The 17,935-nt window shown below is 45.0% G+C and overlaps 1 protein-coding gene across 5 annotated transcripts in view; it reads right to left on the bottom strand.

Moving 5' to 3' along the window:
- AMOT (angiomotin) overlaps positions 1 to 17,935 on the bottom strand; it is an 82,631-nt gene that overhangs the window by 28,660 nt on the left and 36,036 nt on the right. For all 5 annotated transcript variants that reach the window (XM_074962454.1, XM_074962458.1, XM_074962457.1 and 2 more), the window contains 4 exons: positions 16,226 to 17,126; positions 8,743 to 9,205; positions 4,121 to 4,265; positions 2,123 to 2,215 (listed from right to left, as the gene is read on the bottom strand). In XM_074962454.1, coding sequence (XP_074818555.1) covers positions 2,123 to 2,215; positions 4,121 to 4,265; positions 8,743 to 9,205; positions 16,226 to 17,079 — 1,555 coding nt within the window. In that variant the 5' untranslated portion in view covers positions 17,080 to 17,126. The remainder of the gene's footprint in view (positions 1 to 2,122; positions 2,216 to 4,120; positions 4,266 to 8,742; positions 9,206 to 16,225; positions 17,127 to 17,935) is intronic.

Genomic DNA, 17,935 nt, shown 5'->3' with positions numbered 1-17,935 from the left:
GCTGGACAATGGGTGGTGTCCAGATTTACACACCACCACAAATGCCAGAAGCAAATGCACACACTGTCATCCTACCATGGAAACAGTCAAGTCAAGACAAAATTGACTGGAATCTACTCCATGCTCACTGACTGCTCCAGTTACGTTGCCATCTGTCAAGAGCTGAACTTCACGAATGCCTTAGAATCTGTGCCGTTACACTGCATGTTCATTCACAGAAGTAGTAAACAGGGCAAAATCAGGCCCAGGGGAAATATAATGCAAGCGTATAAAGCAAACCTGTAAGTGAGCAAAGCAAGAGTGCTGAGCGGACGTGCTTTCTGCAGAGTCACTGCAGTCCTCAGAAGAAGCCAATCACTTGCACTGGTAACATTAATTCAACTTCAGAATGCACCCCTGCAGCAATCTACATTCGGCATTGACAACACCAGAGAAACTGCATTCCAAAAACTAATATCCCATGCAAAGGAATGAGGACAAGCAGTGAAAGTTTTTGAAAAACAGATGCCAGACCTTAGCTGTTAGTGTAGACAGTGTGTGGTGTACACCAGCGTATAAATATATCTACAGGCACAGAGCGCTTCCCATTCTTTCACCAGAAAAGAGCCAAGTGTGGAGTGTTAGCAGCATAGAGAAGCTACAAACTCCCTTCTGTGAGGGGACCAGAGCAGCCCAAAAAATGGTTGCTGTGGCAGGGAGGGAGCATAACCAGGGCAGCCAAGAAGAAGTATGTCCATGCAGCACATTTACAGGGCAGCCTCTGAAGTGGGGCTGTTAGGGAGCCCTGATTGCAACCTTAAGCTGGCTTCTGCTGGCAGAAACATGTGGGATAATAGATGGCAGCAATACCACCTGCCCTTCCCTAGGTGATTCTTTCCTACAGCCCAAGGATCGCATCAGCTGGTATTGCAGGTTTAAAATCACAGCCTGGAGGATTGTAACCTACAGATTCACACATACAGGGCCCAGTTCTGCTCCCAAAATCAATGCCAGTTTTGCTACTGACTTCAGTGAGAACAGGATCCAGCCTCTGTGATTTATGCAGACAGACATCTCATAAGAGGAATGGTACACCTCTAGATATCAAGCCATAAAACACAGCATTTCTCCCCTCTTGTACTTTTATCTCAACATCTATTAATCCAGTTTAAAAAACAAACTAAACTAATCTTACAACTAAGTAGACTTCCCAATACCATCTTCAGGGATTTACATGGACAGCTAAGCCCTGTGACTTCAAAGCCACATACTCACAACATGAACGGCTAAGTGAACGGAGGTAGATTGAGGACAGCACAAGGGAGGGATTTCAGCACTGCAAAGGAGGAGAAGTGGAGTGTATTGCACCACTGCAAATCCTCTTTATTTTGCAATTTTATCTCTCTCTCTTTTTTTTAAAAGACATTATATAACACAACTGGAAAGAAGCAAGCATTGTCAGAAGGGTGGAGTGCACCATGGAATTAGGAGGAAAGTTGACTCACTGCCATAAGCCTCAAGATATTTCAGTACAGGGGAAAGGCAAAATTTCATACCTGCAATTTTGGTTTGCCCTGTGATGGATCCACTGCTCTGGACATAAGTCATGACCCTTGGGTATCTCTGCCCAGCCCAGCAGAATAGAGGCAGAGCTCCTCCTTTTTATTCTTTTAGACTGAAAGTTCTCCCTGCCAGCATCTTTGCTAAACTGACCATGCCAATGAGCGACTGTCTGGGAAATAGCTGGGGGATCCACAGCCCTGGATCTCAACTTAGCTCCTCGTCTGCCCTCACTTCCTTCCAAGCCCTTGCCCATGTGAGGGATCAGAATTCCACCCTATGCATGGAAGCACACTGATGTTATGGACCCTCACCACCCAGTGATAGGATTTACCCTGTAAGCAGGTTGCTTTGTGTTTGTAGGTGAGCAGATGTATTTTATGTGCTGACAGAAGGAGAAACCTGAATTCAACTTCTTCTTGCACTGGTAGTTTCAGAGACTCTCCAATGTGCCCTACATCACAGTAATATCTGAGTGCATGACAAGACAGACTGATATGGACTACATGACACCACCTGAATGGAGGATTTTTCCCAGCCTGAGTGGCACATTTTTCCTAACCACAGTAAACCTCTGACTCACTTTGTGCAAAGAGCTGAGAGATGGTTTTCCGATTGTCCTCAGATCCCTCAAATTCCTTCTCAGCAAGCTGCTTGTTGGCCGTCTCCATACGCTCTGCAGAATTTTTTTTGAAGAGGAGAAACAACAAGAGAATGAAAAACTTTCAGAAATGCTGTTAGAATCACTAAGTGAGTTGCATCTACTCTGGACGTGTAAAAACAAGTTCTATGCAAAGGACTCCTGGTTCTAAACAATTTGAAACAAAAAGCCTGGATCAGAAACTGAAGGGGCAGTTGCTTTTGCAACACACACAGATGCTGTTTACATATTTCTAGCTCCAACACTCTTCGGGAAATATTTTAGAGAATTCAGTGGGGGATGAAGCTAACAGAATTCTCTATAAATTACTCTAAAAATTTCTGTTGCACTGCCGTGTTGTTGTAGCTGTGTTGGTCCCAGGATATTAGAGAGACTGGGTGGGTGAGATAATACCTTTTATTGGACCAACTCCTGTCGGGGAGAGAGACAAGTTTCGAGCTTACACTGAGCTCTTCTTCAGGTCTCTCAGATTCCCTCACCTACCTTGTCTTTCTAAAGATCTATAACATGTAAGAGTTAAGAAAATTAAAAAAAAACAAAAATAAAAAAAATCACAAGAGTGTTGAACTATCCTATGGAATTTTATCCCAGGGACATAATTTTCTTTTAAATAACACAGGATGGCTCCAAAAACCTGTAGAAAGGATATCATTTTTTAAAATTAACTTCCGCAAGGGTATGTCATTCTCTCGCAATCCTCCACTAAATCTTCTGGGCAGAAGTTAGAAAACTATAAGCCCTAGTGGCCTGATCTCTGATTACTTGACTTTCCAGAAAAATGAATAGCCCTAATAGTAAGTGTATCAACATTTGTCTCTTGAAACAGCAGAGCTAACAAAAGGCTATATCAGTCTTAGGACACATATATTAATTGCTTAGGATGTCTGATTTGCTGGGAAAAAAAAGAGGTTAGTTTATTTATTACAAGCTTCCGTATGTCACCCTCCACTGTAGTACTGGACACTATGCATTTTAAAACCTACGCCAATGAGTCTCAGACTCAGGCTCATACTACAGCACTAAAACCAGCTGCGTAGAGGTTTGAGCTCGGGTTCTAAAGCCTAGGGAGGTGGGAAGGCTTCGGAACCCAAGCTCCAGCCCGAGATGCAACCCAGACGCCGAGAATGACTGCTGTGGGTTTTTAAAACAACAATGTAGACATACCCTACATGGCTTTAGGCCAAGACAAAATATTTCCCGTTCTCCAAAGTCACCCGGCTTTAAACGGTTAGAGACCATGTGGAAAGCGATGGCAGATAACACACAGGAGAACCAGAAAGCATTTACAGAAAAGGCTGAACAACTAGTTAAAATTATTCTGAGTTTATGTTTCTAAAACCACAAGCCGTTTTCTCCCTTTGAAAATTAAATGCTTAACCATTGCCAATCTCGGCTCGAACACCACTCACTGACAGCCTCAATTCCCTACCACGATACTGATGGAACTTCTTACCAAGAGCCAGACACTACTAAGGAAATACAGACAGCATCTTGCCCTGGAAGGGAAAGGGGAGTCTGAAGGAAGAGCTGCCTGGATTGATAAGGAATGTTGAGTGCAAAGGGGTCACTGGACAGGACATGAATGTCAGCATTCACAGTTTCACACTGGCACTTGAATAAAATGTTTTTAGAATACAACGTGAGAAATAGCCCCAGGATTATATCCTGGGATATAGTTTTGGCTTGTCACTATCTTTCTGTTTCCTTAATGATTAACAGGCTGGAAGTTAGATATTGCAGTAATCAACTGAACCTCACCTTTCAACACTCCCAGCACTCTGATGACAACACTAGACAGTTGAGAATACCTGGAGTATTAGGTCATGCTCTGTAAGCGTATCAGCCATAATGAGTGAATCACAACGGAAAACAGACAAGTACAAAAGAATTTTTTTTAAATTGAAATTTTTAATGTTTTACCTCTCAAATCCCTGTTGAAATCATGAAGCCTACGAATTTCTCCTTCCAGCTTATTTCTCATAGCCTTTTCCAGGGCATCCCGCTTAGAGGAGGACTTCTCCAGGTTTTTATATGCTTCCGAAACTTGCTGAATTTCTGTTTCCAGCTGCAGAGCAAATTAAAGCATCCATTTCCTTTAGCATTAACAATGCCTGGCACTTAGGTAGCATCTTTCTTCTGAGGTTCTCAAAGCGCTTTATTGAACAAAGATTTATTAAGCCTCGAGTGAGGGAAAGCATGATTCTAGCCATTGTACAGGTGGGTAAAACTGCGACACAAAGTCGTTGTGACGTACCCCAGGTCACACAGGGAGTCAGTAGCACAGCTAGACAAAGAGCTGGAGTCCTGTCTTCCAGGCCCTTGCTCTTCATTACAACAGTCAGTGCGGGGAACAGTTACTTGAAAAGACAGAAATGCGTTTTTGCAGGTTTTGATGCTGGGGCCTGGGAGCGGGGGCACAACTACCCAGTGAAACCACCATAAGCTTGGTCAAAAAGCAATTTCATAGAAGGACTTTGATGCAAAAATTAAAGCCAAAGAACAAGCAAAGCATATAAATAAAATTATATTTAAAAATATTAATACCAAACTGTAAGTTACCGATGTGCTTTGCAGATTTGTATTTATTTAGGGTATAACAATCTATTTTGTATGTTCTACTTACAAATCTTCAATCTAATTAATAAATAACAATAATACCCAACTCATAGATAGTGTTTTCATCAGTAGATCTCCAAGAGATTTACAATGGAGGTCAGCATCATTATCCCCATTTTACAGATGGGGAAATGGAAGCACAGAGCAGTGACATGACTTGCCTAAGGTCCCCCAGTAAGCCTGTGGCAGGGCAGAGAACACAGCCCAAGCAAGTCTCCTGAATCCCAGTCTAGTATCCTATCCTCTAAGGGTATGTCTACAGTGGCAAAACTTTTGTTGATCAGGGGTGTTAAAAAAACAAACAAAACCACACACACTCCAAACGACAAAAGTTTTACTGATGAAAAGCACCGGTATGTACAGCACTTCGTCAGCAGGACCACTGTCCTGCCGACAAAGCTGCTGCCGCTCATGGGGGGTGTGTGTGGAAGTTTTTTGTTGACAGGAGAGCTCTCTCCTGCTGACAAACAGCAGCTACACTGCGTGGCTTTTAGCGGCAGAGCTGTGCCGCTAAAAGCCACGTAGTGTAGCCATAGCCTAAGAGACACAGCTCTGAAAATAAACCAGACTATTTGGTCAGTCGTCATTTAACTTCAATTTACAGAGTCTTGAAGCCACAGTTGTTTAAACAGTAAAATATAGCTTTCCCCATCCCCTCTCACTGTACAGCCTCTTGGTTTGATGTCTAAGTAGGGAACTGCTCACCAGAGACAGAAGCCAATTCACTTCCAGTTCTCCAAAGCAGGCAGAACATGTTAATGTCACTTTGGCATTAACAATCCACCAAACAGCAGACCTCACCAGACCTCCTGGGGCAAGAAGTTGATTGGAGGGGTGGGGGAAGGGGGGAAAGAGAATTCCTTTATCCCTTGTTATCAGGAAGCTGTCAAACACTTCACTAAAACACTTCCCTCACTGGAACCTCCCTAAAACTGAACAAACCAACCTGGGCAGAAGTCATGTTGGGAATAAGCAGCCATGGGAAGAAATAGCAAACACAGGATCCCAGACATCGTAGGAGAAACAAGAACAACTAGGTAAAAGTTACAACAGCCAGGCACTTCAAGGGCCTTGCAGGCTGTTTAGGGGCCAAAGTGCAGTTCAAGACCCAAAAAGAGGTTTGCAGAGTCCTGAACTGCAGCCCGTGCTCACCTTCTCTCCACATCTGCAGGGTAAAGGGAGAGCTGACTGATCAACTGCAGGTTCTAATTGCTGGTGAATTCAACAAGCAATTTATCTTTGTCTGTCTATCAGGCAAGCACAACTACAAACACACACTACTGACAATTCTTTTAAGAATTATAAAAGCCATACATGGCGGTGTGATGGCGAGGGCTGTCTCTCTTACTTTGCCAATCCCTGCTGTATAAAGCAAGCAACAGTGAGGCTACTAGAATGACACGTGAATTGTGTTATGTCGGGGATTTAAGTGGATTTATAGTGCCAGAGAGAAGAGCTGGCTTGACAGCCCTGAAAGTCCAAACTTCTTTATTTACCCACAGTTTGGGGTATACACAGCATAGGCAGCAGCTGTGCAAGCTTCTCTCACAATACACTGTCAGGCAGTTTTGGAGGGACCATTTCTGGGGCAAGAAGGTAGTTCAGTCCCCATGACTGACTTAGTCTTTGGCCTATGGAATCTCAAGTATTTCTAGAGAACTCACCATCATAATACCTAAGCCTTCTCCAGACCTAACGGGAAGATCATACCATCTGCAGCCTCAATGTTATTAGAACTGGCTTTAAGTAACTGAGCTAACCAGTCAAGCAACCCACCTCTCTGAGACTAGCACCCTTATTGGCAATTGGAACAGGCACAATCGTCTACTAGGTGCAGAAATGAGGCCACCAGCTCATCACACGTAGATCAACAAAACGCCAGCAGAGGATAAAGCTTAGGTACTACCAACATGAGCAGGTTCCAAACTGGGTATGGAGATGAAAGGCTCCAGAACAGATAACCAATCCCCTGAACCATGGGCGGCAGGTATAATAGGCCAGGGAAGGCTGTGCCTGCCCTGGCGCTGCTGCTGCAACCCCAGCTGCCAGTTTTGGCAGTTTCCACATCTGCAGGAGGACATTTTTATTATGTGCTATGCAGGTTCCAGGGCAGCTGAGGAGGCCCTAGAACCTGCATGGTTCATATGAAGCTGACAGGTAGCTCCAATCCACCCGCCGCTGCCTGGCTGCTCTTCTCCTCCACCGTGGCCTCCCCGCTGCCGATGACAGTCCTCCCACCCCAGGATCTGGACGCCTTTCTGTCCTCAGACAGGTACATTGGCCTCTGTGCCCCCTTAATGTGGGGAGATGAAGCTGCCCCTGCCCAGAGGACATGGAGCCCCCAAGGGGCAGGTTCCAGAGCAGGGGGGCTGCAGTGCAATGAGACTGGCACCTCGATAGGACCCAGGAGGAGCTGGCTGGGAAGAATGGCTGGACTCCCTGCCTTGGGGCAGCAGCAGCAGGAAGTGATTGTGAATCGCACTCCCCGCTGTGTGCAGTGACTCGGGATCACACACTCCTTGCAAGGTCCCTGAGCCCTGGGGCTCTGCTGCTGGGGACCCCTGAGCCCTGGCTGCAGCTGGGAAAGGTGAATCTTGAGGAGTAACATTCCTGCTGCTCCCCAGGAGCCTCTCCCAGTGCAGAGACCTCAGCCTAGCTAGGGCACCCCTTCCTTTGACCCAGCCCCTGCTCACAGGGAGGGCACCGCTTGGATGGAAGGTAAAAGAGACCTTCCCATTCCCCCTCACACGGTGCCTCCCGGTTCTACCCTGGCTGCAGGGGGGAGGGTTTGGCCCCAGGCTGCTCCCAGCTGGGCTGTGGCCAGGAAAGCTGCCGCCAGCTCCCATTCTTGGCAGGGTGCATGAAGCCAGCCTGCGGTGTGCTGAGGGCTGGGACAGTGACATGTGGGGGGACAGAGAAGGGAGAGCATGCAGCTGCAAGGGAGCGCTGTGCTCCTTGCTCCTTCTGCGCGCACATGGGCTTACTTGCATGCCCCTTGCCTCGCAGCCTCAGCTATATCTGCTGACATGCATGCCACTCCTCTGCACATTCAATACATTCTTCTACATGCCTGCCCGCCTCCCTGTCATCTGAGTGTTACTCATTACTTGCTATGAGATCAGTGCACTAACGGCTTGGACAGCGAAGTGCAGCATTTGTGCACAATTACCCTTCCTGTGCCATTTAAAACAAGAAACCGATAATGTTACTTTCTCACAGTTTTACCGCCCCGCCCAACACCCCCCATGTCTATTAGGAGAATGGCTTTATTGGGTTAGGGGAAGGAGGAGATTCTAATTGAAGAGATTACTCCTAGGTATCAGAGTTTTCCTGAGGAGCCTTTAATTTCCTCCACCAAACCCTCTTGCTCTGAATCTAAATGAGAAGTTGCTGCTGCTTTTCGAAGTGGTATTCCTGAGCCTTCTCCGTTGACGGGGCTTATATTGCACTCCATGTGCTCTGAAGCAGGGCAGCCCCGTGTAGCTCTTGCAGGGACAACCCGCACAGCGGCTGTTCGAGGATGTGGGCAAGAGGGGACTGAAGGGGAAACAGGGATGTGTGAAGGGGCAGGATGCGGGTGGAGGGAGATGCAGGGAGCAGGATGGAATGGGGGGCAGGGGCAATGGGTGAGCTGCATGGACGATGGGGAAATACGGGGGAATCGGGACAGGGAGGGAATTGTGGAGCTCTGGTAGGAGGAGGGATGCAGGGGGCACGAGCAGAGAGGGGGGAAGGAGAGGAGGGACCAGTGAGTGGGGGAGGGGGCGGGGCCATAGGTGGAAGAGGCGGGAGGGAGAGCTAGCCTATAAGGGGAAGCGTCACAAGCCACCCATGCCCTGAACCGTCCAGCCCACATTTGTTTTGTTGTCATTTTAACTACAGAGAATATTAGATAAAGGAGAAGGTCAGTTCCATTCAACACCCACCTTCTGTAACCTTGCCACTTTCTCATAGCACCCATCCAACTCCTGCCGTAAGGATCGGTTCTCCTCTGACAGGATCTCCACCATCTGCTGGGCCCTGGAAACAATGGCAAAAGGATCTACTTGTATCTGCTGATAAGGAGAAGGTATCTGCTGAGCCCTTGGCATTAATGTGTAGGAATCTCCTTGCTGCTGCTGCGGCTGCGGCTGGCCTAGACCAGGCTGGCATAGCCGGTAGAAATCTCCCTGATGGACTTGGTTTGACAGGAACAGCTGCTGGGTCCGCGGTAGAAAGCATGGGTCTCCCTGATTTGGAGTCAGAGGTTGCTGATGCTGGGAAGGAGACAATCTGGATGGTGGTGGAGACTGCAGTAAGGTCAAAGATCCCAAGGACGTTAAGGAGGAAGTTGGGCTGTGATGGTGAGGGGGTCTCTGCTGTAACTGCAGGTGTAGGTCAGGGTTTTGCCTGTAAAACAATAAGAGCAAATTCAGCTGAAGTTCTGCAGAGCATCACACATCAACCAAGCTGTATGGCAAGGTGCCGAATGCAAGTACATGTAACAGCTGCTATCGGCAGGATGTTCCGTACACAAAACTTTAATGCAAATACGTTAAGTATGAAAAATCATGTAAAGAGGCGCTTCAAAACCACTAACCAGCTGTGTGGAAAAAATCCCAAACATAACAACTGTCCTAAGCTCATGAGTACGTTTGTACAGAGCTGGCATAAGAAACTACCTTGAGATCCACTCTGTCAACCACTCCAGAATAGCACTATTGTAATTCAGAATACACTGGCAATATATTTATTAAAAATCAAATCTGAACTGTTGAAAGGAGAACTATTTTGCGTGTGTTTACTTTTCCTCACTTTACATGGATAATATATTAAACTAAGGACAGTTGAGCCAGTCCTGTACTGAATTGCATAGGCTCCGTTGCAAAGGTCCTGCCAGCAAAGAAAATCTTTCTGCAATTCAGGATACAGATTTAAAAGGAACAGGCTATGGTCTCGTTTATTACTGGGCCAGCTGCTGTTGGCTCAAGTACACTGAAATACCCACTAATGAGCCACAGCACTGCCAGCGGAGAGAGTTAAAAGGAGGTGATAGCCAGCCTGACAGTTGGGATCAGGATCAGAATTTGGGTCCAGAAGCTTCCTCAGTCCCAACACAACAGGTATTTTACAGATCACCTTTGTACCCAATATGCAGAGGATGAGAGTCTGTTACAGATCTGTCTAAACAACTTTAACTCAAGCTGTAGCAGCTCATGCATGCAGCTGTGGAGGTCCCCAGCTCACATCCTGGTGTGTTGGTCAAGATGGCAGCTGTCACTTGAGCACTTCACATATCTAATAGACTGCTCAGCCTCAGGGGAAGGAGTGCCAGAGCTCTTTCCTCCAGAGACTCCCTCTGGTTGATGTGTGGAACAGCACTGTCAGCCTGCATGGGGAGCCATGGCCAGGCCTGGAGGAAAAACTCTCATACTGTTGTGGGAAGGAGTAAGAGATGAGGAAACTTGAAGATCTCTCTCTCCCCATCCCACCATAAATTTCCCATGCACATATGCCCACCTCCTTTAAAAACAGTTCAATTTGGTGAAGTTCTGAGGACACTTTTTATTTAACAGTCTAGTTCTCTAAACAGTGTCCAGTCCCTTCCTAAAAGTTATCCTGGTATGGGACAAGTTTGGTATTTCCCATTCTGTAAAACATTCCTGTTCTTCTGCTGTAACTTCTTAACCCTTTGGCTGCTGTTCAAGCTTGCAGGTGGAATGCACTCGCAACTCTGCATCAGGTATGGCCAGGAGGAATGACACCTATTGTGCTGCTCTGCACTGCTGAACATACCAAGTACATCCACCTACTGGGCTGCTCTGTTGACCATACCAGGGACGTTAGGTGGAATACACCTGCTGCGCTGCAGAATTCCCCAGGTACATCCTTCCATTCCATCCAGCGAAACATTAATTAATAATTGCAAGTGCTTAGGGGAATTAGTAGCTAAAGGGTTACATAAAATATTTGTCAGAGGATGTTTGAGTGCTTAGAATTGGCCTTCCTGTACTGTACAAAGCTCATGCATCAACTTTTCATACACATCCAAAGAGGAAACATCTGCATTAATCACATCTTGTTAGCAAGATATTTTAGAGGTCATATATTCTGAGCCTCTGCATGGGATATACTACCTCGGGGTTACACGTCCTGTGCCTTATTTAACATAAATGCATGCCACTGTATCCAGCATGTGATTGTTACTTTTAACTGGTCTTCTTCTGGTCAAAGCCACTCCTGTTTACATAGAACAAGTTACATCTGTTGTCTCTTATTACTAGGAACATAGGTTAGAAATCCCTCTTTGGCTCTCACATTCCCTAGCAGGCTAACAAACGCAGCCAGAGAGGCAACTCACTGTCACTTCAGAAAAACTAAGTACTGGTCTGGTTATTGCCCATATCATTACTACCCTCTAATGACTGTGTTACTTACTGTTTGCTAGTAACATTATTTCAATTAATGCATTTCCCTAGGAAAGATCAGATGCAGCATGTGGTTTTCAGGGATGGGGGAAGAAAGAGAAGATGTGCAATTAATTTCCTCAGCAATGTTCAGCTCAGATGTAAAATCTGGTTATTTCTCTACTGGGAGGTTACTGCTTTATACCTTTTTTTTTTAACCCAATAGTGGCGACTGAGGCAAAAAGGTCAAGAGACTTGCTCAAGGTCAATGCTTCAACCAGGAGAGGAATCCTGAGTCTTCATGACACCCAACCCTTTCGTCTAACCAAAAGACCTAAAAGAGAACCTGGCCTCTAACATTCCACCTTAAATGGTCACAAATGCCTCACAGAAACCTCTGAAAAAAATCCCAATTAGAGAAAATTCTGCAGATGAAGCTAATCTTGAGATATTTTATTAAATCATCAAGGAAAGTTACATGAAACGTTAGACTTTTGCTTCTTCAGAATTCACTGGCTCCTGGAGTTTATTCCCAAGTGACATCATAATCCTCTGCGTGAGGATTATCATTTCCATAATAACCTGACCATGATGTCAAACACAGCACTATGTTGACCGACAGTGGTCCAATCAGTTTCTGTATGAATTTACATTTTCAATAAGTTGCCAACCCTTATGTTTCCAAGAAAACCTTCCAGACATGAACTGACGTTGTACTCTCTGTCCGAGTATGCAGCAGACAGCCTGAAGCACTAACCAACACAGGTCAAATGCCTCCATTAATCTAAATGGTTTGTTAACAAACATTGTAAGCCTAAGAAGGATCATTAAAATGTTAACATTATTTACTACTTCAATACAAATCATTTTAGTGGAAGTATTTTGTTACTCTGCAATGGCGAGTAAAGTTTGGGAAGAGTATTATTCTCTCCATCTCTTCACCCGACTGCAGGTGAGCAGAAGGAGCAGGTAAGTATTGAAGGGAGGTTACCATTTTTGTGCATGTGTTCCTGATAACAGTAATAATTAAAAAAACAAAACAAAAAAAAAAACCACGAGTGGAAAAAAAAGTAAGTATAGAAAGTTGCAGCTGAGCTACTGCTAAACAGAATACATTTCCAAGATTGCCAACCGGCCGAGGGTCGCAGAGCTCACCTATGCGGCATCTCGCCTTCTAAAATTAGTCTGGGCTTGTGGGTTCCAGCACTGACCTGAGAACCAGGACTCCTTAGTGCTACTATCAGTTCTGACACTAGCTAGATGTCTGATCTTGGGCAAGCCACAAATTCTAAGTGCCTTTACTTTCCCCATTTGTAAAATGGGGGTAATGCCACCACCTTTTAAAAACACCCTGAAATCCTCAATTGCAAAGCTCAATATACAAGTTCAAACTGTTACTCAGTGGTGTTAAATCCTGCAATTTTCTCTTGTGGTATCTGGTGGTCTTCTCAAAGCCCCAGCTCCTGGGTTCCTCCGATGATGAGAGAATTACAACTGTCACCTTATTTTAATATAGCACATTTCTAACCCACAAAGTTATGGAGAAAAGATTGAGAACATGACATGTGTGAACCATACAGGCTCAGAAACCAGAAGACAAATAAAGTGAACCCAAAACGTTTTGTGATTTTTGTTTGTTTGTATTAGACTTCTGGATTTTTAAGTCAATCTCATTATGTTTGAGGCCCAACTCGTTATTTTCGAGCACACGGGACTGGCAAGTTATTAATCAACTCAACAAATACTTAACTCTGTGAAAGACAATGGCTAACCATAACTTGGCATTTTATGCATAGCTTAAAAATATATATTTTTTATTTATAGTTCTGTTCACTAGGTGCTAGACATTATCCAAACACTCAAGAAAAAACTCACAATCTATGTAAAACAAATATATATATTATTTATTAAATTTACTCCAGTGTACAACTGAGCGACAAGCTATACTGGATGGGGACATCAGAAATTCCAACTGCAGAAGAAATTAGAGCAATAATTTTACTGAGTGTTTCCTAAATTGGGAAGACCAGCTCCTAAGGGGCCTCTTCACTTTCAAGACTGCATCTTGAGAGAATTCCTGCTTTCCACTCCCTGGTGCATCTCCACGCAGCATACAACATGGAGCGGTGCAGATTACGTACTTGGATTTGTGGTTTTGCCCACTACAAAAGAAAGTAGGTATTTTAGCTGTGAGGGCAGAGATGTCGGAAAATACTACATGGTAATAAGAACACCAACCAAAACAGTGTAGATTCCTGCATTAGAAGCCCTGAATGTTGCATGCACTGCACACATCACATCATACACAAAGTCTCCAGGGGGAAATAAAGAGACCAGAGAAGGTACCTGACTCATTAAAAACTCTCCTTCTCCCCTTTCTCTCCTTCGTGCTCAAGCAGTTACACTTCCCCTTTCTCCCACAGCCCTCCTGTCCCAAACTTGGAAACATTAACCACCAAAGTGAGCAGCCTTCACATGATCAGACAGACAGCTGAAATCTAACTGAAGTATTTTTGTTTTGCTTCCTGTTCATACCTGATCATCATCTACTTGGACACAGCTCAGGCTGCAGAGGGGAAAACAGTATGCTGAAAAAATACTAATTATGGGCCTAATTCTGCAGCACTCGTTCACAAGTGCAGTCCCACTGTGGGCAACAGAAGTAGTCCCCCACACAAGAGCTGATGGATCAGGTCCAAAATGGGGCTGGAACTTGAATTATTCATCAGGATCACTGAAGTGCAACAGGCAGCTACTAGGGAGAGAATCAGGCCTCTGAAGCTTCACATTCATCTTACCCATATTCAATTATTTTTAAAATTTCTAAAAGTGCCAAGTAATAACATGGATGCGTCAGTCTGAATCCCTGGCTGGCCTGATATTTCCATGAATCCAACGTCATTATGAACATATATATGTTCCCAAACTAACACCACCCAGAAGCAGGTGAGGCAGACAGTTTGCAGTTAACCTGGTGGGTTAAACTTACCACACCAACCATTCTTTTCCCAGATTCAAAAGGGTGAATCATGAGAATGCTGTGAGTTCCCTAGTGTTTATCTTGCTCAACCAGTTTTCGTTTAACTGGGTTGTTTGGTCACCCTCAAATTCCACTAAACAATGAGGGGGGAAAACCTTCAGAAGTGGGTGTGGTTTCAAGAGCAGAAAGAAAGGTCTTTGTTTCCTTTCTGTGCAGTTAAAAAAAATTATTTATCAGGATTCGTTTGCGTTTTCAAATATAAACAGCCCCAGTGCATGCACAAGAGAGAATTTTGAAGATTTTCAGAATGAGAATTTCGAAGATTTTCAGCATTCCAGACAAGGCTACAAAGCCATTCATTGCCCTTCCCTGACTCTCAGAAAGTGTCCCCCTTTTAAAAGTTGTGGACTTTTAAAATGCCCAGTCCATTGCCCACCTGCACCTTTAGCAGCACGGAAGGTTTATTGTTTTAATGACAATATGTTTAAAGAGGGAGGGGGGTGGGTTTTGCTATGCTGCTCTGTAATTTATGGATTAGGAGCTAACAGTTTACTCTTCTAATTGTTCCACCATTTCAGCAGTTGCTTCCAAAGGAAACCTCTGCCCTGTGCAGCTATGCAGGTTAAAAAGTAACCTCGTGGATTCACAGTGCTTTGAAGACAAATTTAAGTTGCTTCCCAACACCTGAAAACTTGCCAGCTGAATCTCCTTCCATTGGCCAGGATCCAGCCAATACAGAAAAGTAAGCTGTTGGTGTGGTTTCAAATGCCTCTCTCTGTACACAGAAAATAGGCTAAGTCTCTCATATGAAGAATATTCCCACTGAGGGATAATCGTTAAGGGTCTCTTGCCCTTTTCAGCTTGCATAGCAATTTGTGGCCTTGCCTATGGATTTTGTGAACCATTTGCAACCAACTTCTACAGTCATTAGTCCCACTGGGAAAAAACAAACAAAACCAAAAAACCCTCCTCCTTTCCTGGCTTATTTATTATTTATGTCGACAGATCAAAGGGCCTTCTCAACAGGCCTGTTTGCTGCAGAAAGCATTTCAGATCATGAACAATGGCGAATGAAGCCTGAAAATAGCTTCCAGTAGGGCTGGAAGGATCCACATAGATTCAGATTCTCCAGAGCTCTGAATCTATTCCAAAAACACTGGCTCTTCTCTTCCTCCCACCCCACTCTTTAGACACAAATACACACAGCCTCCCCTGCCTACTTTTGTAATACTTCACTGACCTCGTGTTGCTGCTTTAGAGCATTGTCCAGCCACAAAACAAGGCAGAAATCATTACACTGATGTCCACTAGCTTGAAACATTTGAAGTGGGTTTCCACTTGGTCTAAGAGAGAAATCTGATTCACCCTGGGCTGGGTCTTAAAGTTGGGTAGGACGAAAGAAAAGGGAGCTTAGAGCCAGGTAGCATTGCAGTTTAATAAACTTGAACTGCTTCACCCACCCAGGATATCAGTATTTACCCCAGATCAGATCCAGCTCCTGAACCAGAGCAAATTAGAACAGGTCAGGATCTCAATTAATTCAGGGAAAAAAATAATGGCTGCTAAACAAACAAGTCTGGGATGATGCACTTTCCCCTTTCCTAAGTGAGCTCATATAAAAACATTTAGGTGCGGTTTATACCCTAATAATCTATTGTCCTGGCAGATCCAGTTAAAGCATGGCTTAACCTTGCAGCAAGAGATTGCATGTTTCAACAGTGAATCATGCTACAGCTTTGGCTTTTTAGCAGAGCAGTTGCATGGCTCAGGAACCTGGATAAAACTCAATGTGGACCCATCTATGCTGCAAGATCTGTAAAACTGTATTTTAAACAGCGTTAGGCCACTACAGCAAGGAATTTGGCCCCTAACACCTGGGCAACAGTCCTACCATACTATAGCTATAGCCTTACACAACAGAGATGGGATCTTCGTTCAAACCCAACCTGCACTGGGAGGCTGAGTTTTGCCCCTTCTTTGCTTCTTACAAAGATAAAACCCACTGAGTTGGGAAGGTGACTAAGCAGTTAAGGGGCTGCTTACCTGATTGACCCATACTCAGGAGGATGCTGATACCTCATCATAGGCCCATCGGATCTACTCTGCTGGCTCATGCGATGATCACCATAGAAATGTCCAGGGTCCTGAGGTTTGCAGTTCATGGGTGGGGTGGACATGTTTTTGTAAGGGTACTCTGGTGGAGGGCCCCGGTGCTCTATTGCTTTCATATTCGGCTGGGGAGGCGTGGGCACTGAGTTTTTATAGAAATCATTGGAACTGGAGTTTTTGTACAGGTCATTTGGCTGCTGGGGGGAAAGCGGAGCACTCGTGACGGGTGCATGGGCCTTGACACCACTGGTGGCCAACGACAGTTGCATCAGTCTCTCACTAAGAGAGCGAACGTGTCCTTGCTTGAGGTCCTTAAGTCCTTCATCCTGATGGACTTTCCCAGGGTTCACTCGCTGAACCGTAGGCCGCCCTTCAGTCCTCATCTTTTGATTGGTTACCCCCGTCACATAAAATGCTGCCCCAACGCTAGCATGTGGCTGGCCTCTGAAATACTGTGACTGGACTTTGGCTTCTTCGTACGTTGGGAGGTCTTCACTGTTCTGAAGTCTTGGAGAGAGCTGCTTCTCCATGATGCTATTGTCCACTTGAATCTCCTGGCCCTGGGGCTCTTGGCGGGCAGCATGAGTCACAAGCTGATGGTCCTGGGTGCTCAGCCCTTCGTTCTGAGACCCTGGACTCCCACTGCTGTTGAAAGGGGGTGCATTTCCTGTGGCTTGTTGATGTAAGGCAAGGAGGTTGCGGTTGTCATTTGGGTTTCCGTATCGGAGCTGCTCCTGCAGCAGACGCTGTAAAACTGTCGTAGCTGTTTGCTCTTCTGAATTCCTCATCTCAAACTGTGGTGCCTCTGGGGTGGAATGCAAAAGCTGCCCTTGACCTACGGAGAGGAGACGTGGTTAGCAACTCTTCATTGGCTCACTGTTTAGGAGCAATGGCTTGAAATTGAAGAAAAATATAAGTTAGATTAAAAGGATTTTCATAACAATGAGGGTCATTAAGACCGTCAGACACTGGAAGGACCTGCCTAATAAGGTGGCGAAGACTCCACTGACTGCAGGTGGCAGGGCTATGGACGGAATGCCCCAAACAGGAAGGCTGATCATTGGCAAAAAGGAGACCTATAATTCACAACATGGTGGTAAAATGACTGAGCTACACTGTACACCCATTCCTGACAGTGGTGAATTGCAGTTCCCATTTTTGCCATGTAAACAAGGACCAAGAAGAGAATAGGGAACTCAGCACGTAATCGGTTCAATTTAAGAAGAAAACAAGAAATACACTAAATAAGTTATATGCTCAGAGTGAAAAATGAGAATCCCCATCACTTGGGTCATTTAAAGTAAACTAATGAACGCCTGACTAGATGGTTATTTTTTTAGAGTAGCTGTAGGTTTGAGGGCAGATTTTTAAAGTCCAGTCTCCCTTTTGCACCCACTACTATATACTGGTTTAAGTGATGTCATTTAGACATCTAACTTCCTGACACACAGGCATAATAAAGTAGATAGACGTCTAAATGACATCATTTACAACCACACAACTATGGGGGAAGGGGTGGTGAGTGCGCTGGAGGAGGAGGAGGAGGAGGAGGACGGGGAGGAATCATCAGATTGACTCTGAGTTTGAAAGGAAAAACATTGTGAACATCATTTAAGAAACTCATAGATCAATGTCGAGTACATA

Source organism: Natator depressus, chromosome 9 (genome assembly GCF_965152275.1).
Source record: "Natator depressus isolate rNatDep1 chromosome 9, rNatDep2.hap1, whole genome shotgun sequence".
Taxonomy (NCBI): domain Eukaryota; kingdom Metazoa; phylum Chordata; order Testudines; family Cheloniidae; genus Natator; species Natator depressus.
The sequence above is the reverse complement of the archived record's forward strand: the minus strand, read 5'-3'. Positions and strand labels throughout refer to the sequence as shown.